Here is a 13,754-nt window from a genome sequence, read left to right as displayed (position 1 = left end):
GGCGAGGGGGATGGCATGAATATACTATAGTGGCTTTACAACCACTTTAAGACTTTGGAATTCGCTTCCAGGGCTACAACAGTCTGAGAGGCCAGTTTGGCAACAGTCCATATATCGGACCAGTATTTGGTGTCTAGCTGGAGACCTAAGTCACTTTCTCATTTGGTTACATAGTGTAGAGATGGGCAAGGGTGTGGGCCTAACAGATGTGCATAGAAAGTGGAGATTAGGTCTGGCGTGTGTGGATACTTTTTGCAGGTGTTTTCAAAATACTTCAGGTCAGACAAAGAGGAATCTGTTCGCAGGCACGGAGTGAGGAAATGTTTAATTTGGAGGTAGCAGAAGAGTTCAGAGCTAGGGATTCCATATAATTTGCACAAGATATGAAATGGTTTAAAGTTGTCGGGGGTTGTAAATTTATAGGCGGTAAAGAGGTTGGCCGATGACCATCTGTGGAAGGAAAATGGCAGGGGTCCAGGCTGGGTAGAAGGCAGGATTCCGAAGGTAGGACAGGAGCAGATTATGGGTGAATTGGAATCTGAACCTTGTTTTGAGGCTATCCCATAGAGATAAAAAGTGGTGGCTGATAGGGTTCTGCAGTGTCTTTCGATCGACTGGACAGAGCCATAGAAGGTTAGCCAACGAGAGTGGGTCACAGTCCATGGTCTCCAGTGCTACCCATAGGGGTACTTCATGAAGGGCGAAGAAGATTCCCAAGACATGGAGTCTAAGAGCCAGCAGGTTTTCACCAGAGCCGCTGATGGTGAGGATGGACTTCACTGCAAATGACTCTAGGTCACAGGCCCCAGGGTCTCCCAGCTCACGTTCACAGCTGGCTCTGGTGGATGGAGAGGAAGCAGCAATCCAGGGCAACAAGGAATAGTCAGGAGGTTAAGCCAAGGGCTGGGGCAACAAGCACACAGGGATGGTCAAGAGAACATGCCAAAGGTTGGAGCTACAAATATACAGGGATAGTCTGGATAACAAGATAAACATGGAATCAAACATAGAGCAAGCGGCAAGAAATGCACAGTGAAGCCTTAACACATTATTGCTTGGGCAAGGCTGCCTTGCAGTGTACGGAGTTAAGTGGTGTTTCCTGTTAGAGGCTGGAGTGGAGCCATGCTGAGAGAAGATTACGTAAACATGCAGGTGTGAGAACACAATCCTTAAGCTGATACACAGAAAAGAGAGGTAAGCAGACAGACAGGGCATGAAACATTACTGCAGATTCATGACACAGAGGTAGGGAGACATTAAGCACTTTAGATTTCTGTGGATTTACAACTAGGCCCGAGATTGCCAAAAATTGTTCCAAAGTCAAGCGGAGATTAGGGGTAGATGTCAGTGGTGACGAGAGAAAGGGGAGAATGTCATCCGCGAACAGGCATAGCTTGTGGTGATGACACCACGCTTGAAGCCTTTGATATCAGGGTTGGAGCGCACAATTTGGGCCAGGGGCTCGATAGCTAGGGCAAATAGCAGTGGGGACAACGAACAGTCTTGTCTTGTCCCGCAGCAGACAGGGAAAGATCTGATTTATAGCTAGTGTATTTGAGGTAGGCCAAGTGAGAGGTGTACAGGGAGGAGATCCAACTGAGAAAATGTGATCCCAAACCCAATCTTCACAGTGTAAAATGAAGATAAGGTCAGGAGAGGGTGTCAAAGGACTTGTTGATATCTAGGGACACAAAGCATGTGGATATACAATGAGAACATGCCGCGTGAGCTCATAGGACTGCCCGATGGATGTTAGCTCCAGCTTGTCTCAAGGTGATGAAACCTACCTGGTCTTTATGGATGAGGGACACGATGATTAGATTCAGGCAGGATGAAATAATTTTACAAGAAGCTTAATATCTATATTTAGGAAATAGATTGGGAGATAGTTGGCCTAGGAGAAGTCATCAGAGTGAGGTTTGGGGATCATGGAGATCGTGGCTGTAAGGGAGTCATTGTGGAAAGAGTGACCTTTCAGGATAGCATGGAAGGCGGTAGGGGGGCAAGGAGATCAATAAAATGCTTAAATTAGGTGGCCATGAAGCCGTCTGGACCTAGATGCTTGTTAGAATTCAGGGCTTTAATGGCGTTCCTAACTTCCAATTCAGAGATGGGTAGGTTAAGATCAGTACATTGTGAAGCTGAGAAGGACGGGAGGTTGAGGTTGGAAACTAAGGTTGAAGCGCGGGTTTCATCAAAACCGTTTTTTCGCAGAGTATAGATCAGAGATGTGTTGATGAAATACCACTAACACTTTTACTGGGTTACTAGAGTATTAATCTTTGGTGACTTTTAGGCGAATAGGCTTATGTGCTTGGTCTAATCTGCGCAGGGACAAAACAAGAAAAGCGTTTATTTGCTTTCATGTAGTTTATGTTTTGACCAGCATAGAGCCTTTTACACTGATTCAGTCACAAAAAGATCCAGTTCTAGTCTAGTCTTTTCTAAATTGTTTATGAGCGGTTGGTTTGGAATGCCGCGTGGGACGGATTAAAGGCAGCTTCCAACCTGTTGGTGCTGAATCTGGCTTTCCCTTTTATAATGGGTGGCTTGGCTAATGCAAACACCTCGAAGGCGGGTTTTTTGAGCTGAGGATACGTCGCCATTTGTGTTGTGGGTAATATTGTCTTTGATAGCGAGTGCAATAGCTGTCTGGTGAGCAGGGTGGGTAAGAAGAGTGTCGTTTAGGTACCATGAACGGTCCCTCTGCCTGGACACCAGAGATTCTAGTGAGGTGAGAACAGCATTATGGTCAGGCCATGTAAAGAGCATGGTAACTGAGGACAGGAGGGCTTGAGACCCAATAGAGATCAAAATGTGGTCAATGCAAGAGAAGGATTTATGGGGATGGGAGTAGTAGGTGTACTGTTGCCTCTCTGGGTTGATTTCTCACCAGGAGTCAAGGAGTGAATGACGTTGTAGCAGTTGTTGGAAGTTGAGCTGGTTAGGGCTGATGGCTGTTGGGCGCGGGGATTTGTCCAGAAAGGGATAAATTACTTGGTTAGAGTCTCCACCAATCAACAGAGTGGTCTTCTTATGAGCATCTATAACTTGTAGTAGATGTGAAAGAAAGGAGGTAGGGTTGGGGTTAGGGGGCAATAAGATACCACAGTGACTTCAACATCAAGAAGATGGCCTGTCAGAATGATATATCTCCCTTCAGGGTCCTTTATCTCTGAGTGTATAAGGGGTAGTGGGGTAAAAAGCCACCAATACTCCTCTATGTTTAGTTTCAGCTGAAACTGAGAATATTTGTGGATAGGAGGCACCAATGAACTTAGGGGAGAATTGGTTAGTAAAGTGGGTCTCCTGCAGGAAAACTACATGTGCATTGGCTGAAAGGGGTTGTAAAGTCAGAAGGAAAACCTGTGTGTAGCAGCCACCTTCCAGCACGCCTAGCACGCCTAGCACTGAGCCCCATCTTCCTCCAGCAATGTCTACAAGTTCCTTGGCTGTCCGGGACTCTCCTTTCGATTGGATGAGACACAGAAGTGGTGCCAATGGCTCCCACTGCTGTCCAAGTCAGTTAGCCAATTAGGAGAGAGAGAGGGGCAGGGCAGAAAAAGGGTTCTGTGTCCGAATGGGACTCAGCTCGGGTGCCTCAACAGCAAGCTGCTTGCTGTGGGGGCACTTGACAGGAGGGAGGGACCAGGAGAGCCGAAGAGGGACCCGAGAAGAGGAGGATCTGGACTGCTATGTGCAAATCCACTGCACAGGGCAGGTAAGTATAATATGTTTGTTATTTTAAGAGAAAAAAAACAAGACTTTACAATCACTTGAAGCAAATGACCAAAAGGCTTTGAGCCATTTGTGGTGGGAATTCAAGCCCTGAATATTAAGGGTGAGAATATTAAAGGGGGCCATGGTGAAAAAAATGGGAAAGGCTCGTTACTAGAAAGGAAACTGGCTCAATCTCAGCGCCCTCTGGTGGGGAGAGAAGAAGGGAATATAAAAGATGGGAAATAGAGCAGAGAATAGTGCAAGGGGGAAGGAGGAGAAAGACATAATAAGCTTCAAGCAGAACTCTTGGATTTTCAAAAAATCCCCCATTAGTACACCCCCCCCCCCCCCCCCACACACACACACACACACACACACACAAAACACTAAACAGTTATTACATTTGTAAAATGTCTTACCGTTTAAGAGATATGTCTGATTTAATTTTCAGGAAGTCAGCTCTGTGATTCAAAAAATGCATCTTTTCTGGCAGGGAGGATCTCTAATGCCATGTACACACAGTCTGACTTTCCGGCAGAAAAAGTCAGATGGAATCATTTCATCGGATATTCCGATCATGTGTGGGCTTCATCTGACTTTTTTTTTCCAATATTCTGAAGGACCTAGAAATAGAACATGTTTTAAATCTTTCTGACGGAATCAATTCCTATCGGGAAAACCGTTCGTCTGTATGCTATTCCGACGGACCAAAAATGGAGCAAGGGCAGCTATTGGCTACTGGCTTTTGAACTTCCATTTTCTAGTCCCGTCGTATGTCATCATGTTCTACACAAATGGACTTTGGTGTGATCGTGTGTAGGCAAGTCCGTTTCAGCGGAACTCTGACGGAAAGACCGTCAGAGTTTAATGTGATGGAAAAAACAGTTGTGTGTACGCGGCATTAGAACAGTGATTGCATCATATCCTCTTCTCTCTCTCTAACTGTAATCAGCCTACATTTCCCATGAATCTTTTGTATGGGAGTGGATGTTGGAGGTATACTAGACTTATACATGTAAATGTGAACTCGCCCACTTCAACATAAATCGCACGCCTCATTCTGTAGCCAGCAAGCCATACATAAAACATGGTATAATAGGTTACAGCCTTATAAATACAAAGCATTTTAATATAAATGCAAACCAGGGACCACCAGAGCCATGTGTCAGGGACCACCAGAGCCATGTGTCAGGGACCACCAGAGCCAAATGTCAGGGACCACCACCAGTGCCAAACATCAGGGACCACCACCAGTGCCAAATGTCAGGGACCACCAGTGCCGAATGTCAGGGACCACCAGTGCCGAATGTCAGGGACCACCAGTGCCGAATGTCAGGGACCACCAGTGCCGAATGTCAGGGACCACCAGTGCCATGTGTCAGGGACCACAAGTGCCGAATGTCAGGGACCACCAGAACTGTATGTCAGGGACCACCAGTGCCAAATGTCAGGGACCACCAGAGCCATGTGTCAGGGACCACCAGAGCCATGTGTCAGGGACCACCAGAGCCGTGTGTCAGGGACCACCAGAGCCAAATGTCAGTGACCACCACCAGAGCCGAAGGTCAGGGACCACCACCAGTGCCAAACATCAGGGACCACCACCAGTGCCAAATGTCAGGGACCACCACCAGTGCCAAATGTCAGGGACCACCAGTGCTGAATGTCAGGGACCACCAGTCCAGATTATTAGTGTCCATCAGTGTGGTGACAGTAGTGCCTTATCAGTGCCCATCACTGCAGAGTCACCAGTGCCTTATCAGTGCCCATCAGTGCGGAGTCACCCGTGCCTTATCAGTGCCCATCAGTGCAGTGTCACCAGTGCAGATTATCAGTGCCCATCAGTGTGGTGTCACCGGTGCCTTATCAGTGCCCATCCGTGCGGTGTCACCAGTGTCTTATCAGTGCCCATCAGTGCGGAGTCACCAGTGCCTTATCAGTGCCCATCAGTACGGTGTCACCAGTGCAGATTATCAGTGCCCATCAGTGTGGTGTCACCAGTGCCTTATCAGTGCCCATCAATGCAGTGACACCAGTGCCTTATCAGTGCCCATCATTGCAGAGTGGGGCTGATAGGTCTTTATGTGAGAACACCGCTTGTGGTACAGCCCCGACTCCCTGCACCGAAATTGTTATAGACAGCGCAGAGCACACTGTTCCAATGTACAGGGAAGCAGGGCTGTACCACGAGCAGTGTTGTCACATACAGACCTGTCATCCCAAGATCCTCTCTGTCATCCCGATGATCTGTAACTCTCCCCGCACTGACAACAGATGGATGGTGGGCGGCAGGGAAGAGGAGGAGGGAGCAGAGGAGGACACCACCTCTATGGGCTGTACAGACCAGGGGCTGTGAGACCCCTCCACCCACTACAGTGAGCCAGGCGGTAATAGAACTCCCTGCTCGCTTTCAAAAGACTACAAGGGGGTGTGTCAGACCGCTGGCTGAGGTTACTGGAGGGATAGCAAAACAGGAAATCACCAGGCAATAATGTTTTTCAGCAAGTTAAGCAGGCTATTGCAGAGGAACTACAGAGCTCAAAATAACTTTACTAACATAGTTAGTGAAGGTAGATCAGCAACAAGAACATAGAAAAAAGTTTTTGACCAGGGTTCTGCTTTAAGGGGAGAAATGGGGTAAGAAAGAGTAGTTTCCCGTCTGGGTGGGTCTAGGGCACCTGTTCAGAGGGGCTGGTTTTGCCCAGGAAAGACCCAAAAGGGAACGTCCTCGGACAAAGAGGGGGGCTGCAGTGACAACCAACAGACAACACAACAATCACCTGGTGAGAGCTATAAGGAGTTGGAATGTAAATAAGGCCAGGCCAATACAGCTCTTGAAAATTAACCGCCTTAGTGGGCTGTGTCATGCAAAAAAAAACTCACGTAGGCGTGATAACAGAGCGAGGATCAAACCTGGTTTCAGAGTCTTAACATGATAACATGGAAACAATAAAAAACTAGAACTAAATTAGGGTAGAGAAAATTTTAAAGAGCATTGAGGAAAGTGGGTGTCAATTCGTCAGTCGTAGGACCGCCCTCACTCTAAAGGGTAAGGTGTGGGGCCCAAACAGGGCAGCGGAAGCGTGTCTAGATTTACCCAAATAACAACAGTGCTTTACATAAAAAGTCAAAAATATATATTAAATGAACAGTATAACAATCAGATTGTAAAAAGTTAAAAAAAATAATAAAAAATTGTGATCCAAAAAAGTTTTAAGGTGTCATATCAAAAATGAAAAGATGCGTGAAAAATGCAGGTGATCAAAACAGAGCAAATAACATAGTTAATAAATAATCAATATAAAAAGTGATCGGAAAAATATGGCATGTGCTCATAAATCTTATAGAACTAAAAGTCCACAGATTAAATGACCACGATGTGAGACAATGGGGGTTATTTATGAAAGACAACTCCACTTTGCACTGAAAGTGCACTTGGAAGTGCAGTCGCTCTAAATCTAAGGGGTAGATCTGCAATGAGTAGAAGCTCTGCTGATTTTATCATCCAATCATGTGAAAGCTAAAATGCTGTCTTTTATTTTCCTTGCATGTCCCCCTCGGATCTACAGCGACTTTACTTCCAAATGCACTTGGAGTGCAAAGTGGATTTTCCTTTAGTAAATAACCCACAATGTGTATCTTCCAATGCTCTGAAGTCAGGGAATGATAATATTAATGCGCCTTACCAGATTCGTAGGATCTCATATTAGGTTAAAGCTACAATGCTTTGTTCTAACCTGGAGTAGGGGTTAGGGTACAAAGATAGGGTTAGGGCAGTGTACTCAGAGAAATCATGGATTACATGCCAACTGGCATTTGGACAAATATAAAGATTGAAGCCGTTTGAAAAACTCAATGTAGGTAAATTGTGATGGACCCCTGCAGCTGTTCCTGCAAAAGGGAGCATGTAGAGACAAAACCCTTTTCTTCCCATGCAGTCAAATAGAGAACCAAGAGTCACAGTTATTAGTTCAAATGTGATTTATGGGGCAGGTGAGGGGTCAGCATAAAAATGAGGACAAGGGAGAGTTTACTCAACCGCAATGGAGGAAAGAAAGAGCTAGGTTGAGAGGTGTTACCATCAGTCCATCAAATCTGAACTGAGGGTGGAGAGACAAAACTAGCATGCTTGGAAGATCCAGGGGTGGGGGTGGAGGCCTTTTACAGAGACCAGGAGGCAGAGCAATGGTGATGATCAGCCAGAGAAGACAGTGGAGAGGTCAGATGTAGGTCCTGAAGAAGGGTATCGAGATTTTCTGAAGTTTTGCAGGTATGCTTGTGGCCTTGGTAGGTGAAGTGCAGGGAGAAAGGGAACCCAAAGATGTAGGTGATGTGATGTTTCTGCAGGACCTGCAGGTGTGGCTTGATGGCTCATTGCTTGGAGATTTTTGTCTGGGAGAGGTCAGCGAACAACTAATACTTATAGACTTAAAACATGAGAGTCTCACATTGACGTGCAGCCATGAGGAGTTGCTTCTTGGTATGGTAAAAGTGAAATTTAGTGATTTGGCTTGTGTAGAGCAAGGGCTCTCTGTACCCTGTCCATTTCAAGGTGTTCAGGCAATGGAGGGGGGTAACTCCTGAAATAGAGCCATGATGGTGGATTGTAGATCGATCACTGATTCAGTGATCTAACGGATATGAACTTTGGAGTGTCTGGCCCTATTTTCATAATCTTCCAGCTGAGATTGTAGTGTTTGATTCTCCTCATGAAGAGCTTCAAGCTCATCTGCATGATTACTGAGGAAGGCTTTAAGGTCGTCTACCCTCTGTTCAAGGTCGGAGGTGCTTGACCTAGTTCGCTGATCTCCCTGGAAAGGCGTTCTGTGATCTGGTCTGAGGTCTGCTTGAGGGCCCTCTGCAGCATGCGCTCAAACAGTTTGAGCAGATCCTGCTGAGCTGCGGCTGGTTGGGGTGACAGTGAGGTGGCCATAGGTCCACATCTGAGTCACCTTTCTCTCTGATGGGCGGAGGTTTCAGCTTGAGGGACCGTGGTGAGCCGCCATGTGAAGAAGGCAGCGGCGCCATCTTGCAGTAGGCCTGTACCAGCACCACCTGGATGTTTTTAGACTTGTTTTTCTGCCGAAAGACACCAAAGACCATGGTTCCATGGCGGGATGGTTCACAAGGATGAGTGAGGAAGCATAAGCTGAAGAGCTGGCCTGGCGGGTGCTATAGGAGGCTTTGTGCGTCTCTGTGGAGTAGAGCACTAGGCAGACATGCTCGGCCGAGAGATCTCATGCATGCGCCCTCCATACCCTAAAGTTTTTAAGTCTTTGCTAATAATAACCAGTCAACCAGGAATGTGTATTGGCCATTCCTCCAGCTGAGCTATTTACGACTGTTAAATGACTGATAAAACTGAGACCAGGCAGGTATCTGTTAAAACTCTGGCTACTCAGGCTTACAAATCTGACACCTCATATGTATTGGGGTTAGGGTCTGCTGACCTTAACACAGTACTGATAAGGGGTGTTCAGAGGTAAGAGTTTATGGATTGTATAAACTGAAGGTGCAGGGAGGAAGACTTGTGACCTAAACAACATGGCTGTCATACACACAGCTGTCTTTCGTGTGCCCCATATAAACGACTATTACACGACCCCCCATTCTCTGCACACAGGTTTTTACTGATAGCAGCAGGAGCCAATGGTTCCATCTGTTCTCAGCCAAGCCAGGTGAGGCGAGAAGAGCTGCCGCAGAGTCCTCAGCACTGGACTGAGATCAGCAGTTTTAATTGAGTCAATTAAAACATTTTAGTCGACAAAATGAATACTATTTTAATTGACTAAAACTAAAACTGAGATGACTAAAATACGACTAAAACTAAAATGGCATTTTAGTAAAAAGACTAAAATGGGACTAAAACAAAAATGCCATTTTATTCAAAAGACAAAGACTAAAGCCGCGTACACAGGGGCGGACTGTCTGGCCAACTTAGTCCGTCAGACAATCCGACGGACAGTCCGTCCTACTTTCGAATGAACGGACTTGACCACACACGGATGCAAAACAGTCCGTCGAAAGTTTGAGCGATGACGTGTACAGCACGTACGACGGGACTAGAAATAGGAAGTCCAATACACAGCAATGCAACCTTTCGCCGTGTAAATCCTTTCTGAGCATGCGCCATACTTAGTCCGTCGAACTAGCCTACTCACGAGCAGATTGTCCGCTGAAACCAAAGTCTGACGGACAATATTATGGAAATTCCGAAATACTTACTCTGCCAGACTGCACGCTGAAAAAGTCCGCTGAAGCCCACACACGAGCGGACTGTCCGCTGAAATGTGTTTCGACGGACTAAGTTGGCCAGACAGTCCGCCCGTGTGTACGCGGCTTAAGACTAAATTGAAATTTGACTTCAAAATTAACACTGTTGTGCATGTTCATACCTCAATACCATAAATAATAACATTAGATTTTTCACTTCAGCAGTATATAATGAGTTTTTAAATTGTAGAGAAATGTTTAACTAATGCATTACAATTTAATTGCACCCATTAGATTTTAGATGACTAAAACTGCAGAAGACTAAAATGGGACTAAAACTAAAATGCCATTTTAGTCCCAATGCCATGTACACATGGCCGGACTTTTTAACAGCAAAGGTCCGACGGAACAAATCCATGTGTGGGTTTCATCGGACCTTTGCTGTCGAAAAATCAGACGGACTTTAGATTTAGAACATGTTTCAAATATTTCTGACGGACTCAAAAAATCCATTTGTCTGTATGCTAGTCCGACAGACGAAAACCGACGCTAGGGCATCTATTGGTTACTGGCTATGAACTTCCTTATTCTAGTCCGGTCGTACGTCATCACTTTTGAATCCGTAGGTTTTTGGTGCGATTATGTGTGTGGCCAAGTCCGTTCGTTCGGAAAGTGCGTAAAAAATATGCTGAAAAGTCAGTCGGGAAGACCATCGGACCTAGTCTGCCGGAAAGTCCGGTCGTGTGTACAGGGCAAAAGACTAAGGCCTCTTTCACACTACCGATCCGTTCAGCTCAGCCTGTCAGTTTTTCAGGCTGACCTGAACGGATGCTCAATAGAGGTCTATAGAGTGTCGGATGTCAGCGGTGACATGTCCGCTGACATCCTACCCGCTCCGATCCGAAAAAGTGTGACGGAGGAAAAAACCTACTTTTCCATCCATCATTGGATCGGGTGACAATGGAGACTGCAGTCCGTCGTCATCCGATCTCCCATAGGGGAGAGCGGCACTCTGACAGGTCCATCCTTGTGCAGTATGCAGAGACGGACCTGTCATCTTCCTGCTCAGTGGGGATCGACAGAGTGATCCCCGCTGAGCAAGCAGATGTCCACAGGGCGGACCATCACTGACCCGCCCCGTGTGAAAGGACCCTTAGCCCTTGTACACACGGTCGCACATTTTGACGGAAAATGTCCGATCAGAACGTGTTGTTGCATAATCTGACCGTGTGTGGGCTCCATCGGACTGTTTCCGTCGGAATTTCCGACCGACAAAGTTTTAGACCTAGGCTATAACATTTTCTGACAACATGATCCGATCAGACTTTGTCCGATCGTTTGTAGAGAATTCCGATCGGACAAAGGGCCACGCATGCTCAGATCAATTTACGAGACCAAAGCTATTGGCTACTAGCCTGAACGTAGTCCCGTCATAACGAAATAACGTCATCACGTTACAAATGATCGGATTTTCCAACAACTTTGTCCGACCGTGTGTATGCAACACCAGTTTCAGACAAAATCCGTCGGATTTTGTTGTCGGAATGTCCGACCACGTGTACAAGGGCTAAGACTAAAACTAAATCAAAATTTGCTGCCAAAATTAACACTGGAGAGCAGGCTCAGGTGAGCATTGGGGGGGGGGTGAACTTTTTTTTACCTTTTTACCTTAAAATGCATTACGTTTAAAACCACTTTAGGTTCTAAAACTATTCTATCTGTACATAATCCATTAATGTCACAACACAAAGATAACAAGAGATATTAAGTATCAATGTGACAACAGCTAGCAAACCACGTTGACTGAAAAAAATATTTTTAAAAACAGCTACAGTACAAATTTTTAATGTTAGGTGTGTCAATAAGCCTAAAGACATAAAAACGTAAAAACTAGCTGTAATGGCACCCCTTAAACTAAAGGATATCTAAAGGTCCTGCTGCTGAGTCTATTGACACAGACAGCAGGACTCGGCCTCACCCCCGGGCTCCCGCATTATTAGATTTGTTTAGCAGCAGAGGGAGCCAATGGCTGCGCTGCCATCAATCAATCCAATCAGGACATGAAACACTGGCTGGACCTGGTGTGCTCCTTCCTGGCACGGGAAAGACAGGGTTCAGGTAAGTAAAACGAGGGTACTATGGGGCTGCTACACTAAAAGAGGTTTTTTACCTTAATGCATAGAATGCATTAAGGTGAAAAACCTCAAGGGTTTGCAACCCCTTTAATGCACTTTTGGAGACTGTGCACAATTAGGAGAAATATAATTTTTCAACATGTCCAAGGAATAGAATAAATGTTCTAAATTGTTGGCGATGTATAGCTTTTCCATTTTTTATCCCTTTTACTTTTAACTACTTTGCATTAAAATGGTGTGTCATTTTTTAAAATAATTTTTGTACTGTATATATACACTGCTTGCAGCTCTGCATGCTGACATGAAATCATCTTACATGCATTAGATAAATTAAAAAAAATTGCCTTTGCTTAGAGTTTTACATACAATAAATGCTTTTCCACCTGATGTAGCCCTGACCTCACAGATGTATCCTGGAAGGCTACATCACCATTGTCTTTCCACTCAAGATGATGTGCAATGTCACCTGCTTCAGGAGGCAGACCCGGAGTTCAAGGAATTAAGGGAGATGGATTTATCCGCCCTTAGTGAAAATAGTGATTGTAAATAGAATGGGGAGAAAAAGAAAAAAAATGGTGTGCAAACTATAAAAAGCCTGAATTTTTTTTAAGTTTCCAGAATGAAAATAGTGTTGTTATTTTGTTTAAAGAACAGCAAAACATACATTTTATCATATGAAAAGGAGATGCTTTTTATACATTGCTTGGTCCATCTTACTTTCCTGACCAGTTATATCCCAGGTCACAAGATGAGGGTACCATGAAATGCGTGGTTGAAGTCACAAACATTCAATAGAATAACATACCGTTTGGTTAGAATTTCAAGAAGACATTTCCGATACTGGACTCTAAGTTTGTTGGTCTTGAATCTTGGATCACTAATAAGTTCAGGTAAATTCAAGATCTACAAAAAATATATATATATTTAAGATACTGGAAATTAATAAACATGAACTACATGATCCAAGTTTGTTAAGACTAATTTTACATCTTGAATACATTTCTACAAAGGTACATGTAAAATGACAAGAAGAAGTTGCAGACTTGCAGATCCAAGGTCCATTTGTGAAGTCATATCATGTCTGTAATGTACAGTGGTGTGAAAAAGTGTTTGCCCCCTTCCTCATTTCCTGTTCCTTTGCATGTTTGTCACACTTAAGTGTTTCGGAACATCAAACCAATTTAAACAATAGTCAAGGACAACACAAGTAAACACAAAATGCAATTTGTAAATGAAGGTGTTTATTATTAAAGGTGAAAAAAAATCCAAACCATCATGGCCCTGTGTGAAAAAGTGATTGCCCCCCTTGTGATTGCCCCCCTTGTTAAAACATACTATAACTGTGGTTGTCCACACCTGAGTTCAATTTCTCTAGCCACACCCAGGCCTGATTATTTCCACACCTGTTCACAATCAAGGCATCACTTAAATAGGAGCTGCTTGACACAGTAAGGTCCACCAGAAGATCCTTAAAAGCTACACATCATGCCGAGACCCAAAGAAATTCAGGAACAATTGAGAAAGAAAGTAATTGAGATCAATCAGTCTGGAAAGGGTTATAAAGCCATTTCCAAAGCTTTGGGAATCCAGCGAACCACAGTGAGAGCCATTATCCACAAATGGCGAAGACATGGAATAGTGGTGAACCTTCCCAGGAGTGGCCGGCCGCCCAAAATTACCCCAAGA

At 44.9% G+C, this 13,754-nt stretch overlaps 1 protein-coding gene across 7 annotated transcripts in view; it reads right to left on the bottom strand.

The window, feature by feature from the left end:
- SUGCT (succinyl-CoA:glutarate-CoA transferase) overlaps positions 1-13,754 on the bottom strand; it is a 1,356,517-nt gene that overhangs the window by 765,962 nt on the left and 576,801 nt on the right. For all 7 annotated transcript variants that reach the window (XM_077491677.1, XM_077491678.1, XM_077491679.1 and 4 more), the window contains one exon: positions 12,874-12,971. In XM_077491677.1, coding sequence (XP_077347803.1) covers positions 12,874-12,971 — 98 coding nt within the window. The remainder of the gene's footprint in view (positions 1-12,873; positions 12,972-13,754) is intronic.

This window comes from Lithobates pipiens, unplaced genomic scaffold, assembly GCF_037356315.1.
Source record: "Lithobates pipiens isolate NorthernLeopardFrog02 unplaced genomic scaffold, aLitPip1_a1.2 Scaffold_19, whole genome shotgun sequence".
Classification (NCBI taxonomy): domain Eukaryota; kingdom Metazoa; phylum Chordata; class Amphibia; order Anura; family Ranidae; genus Lithobates; species Lithobates pipiens.
The sequence above is the reverse complement of the archived record's forward strand: the minus strand, read 5'-3'. Positions and strand labels throughout refer to the sequence as shown.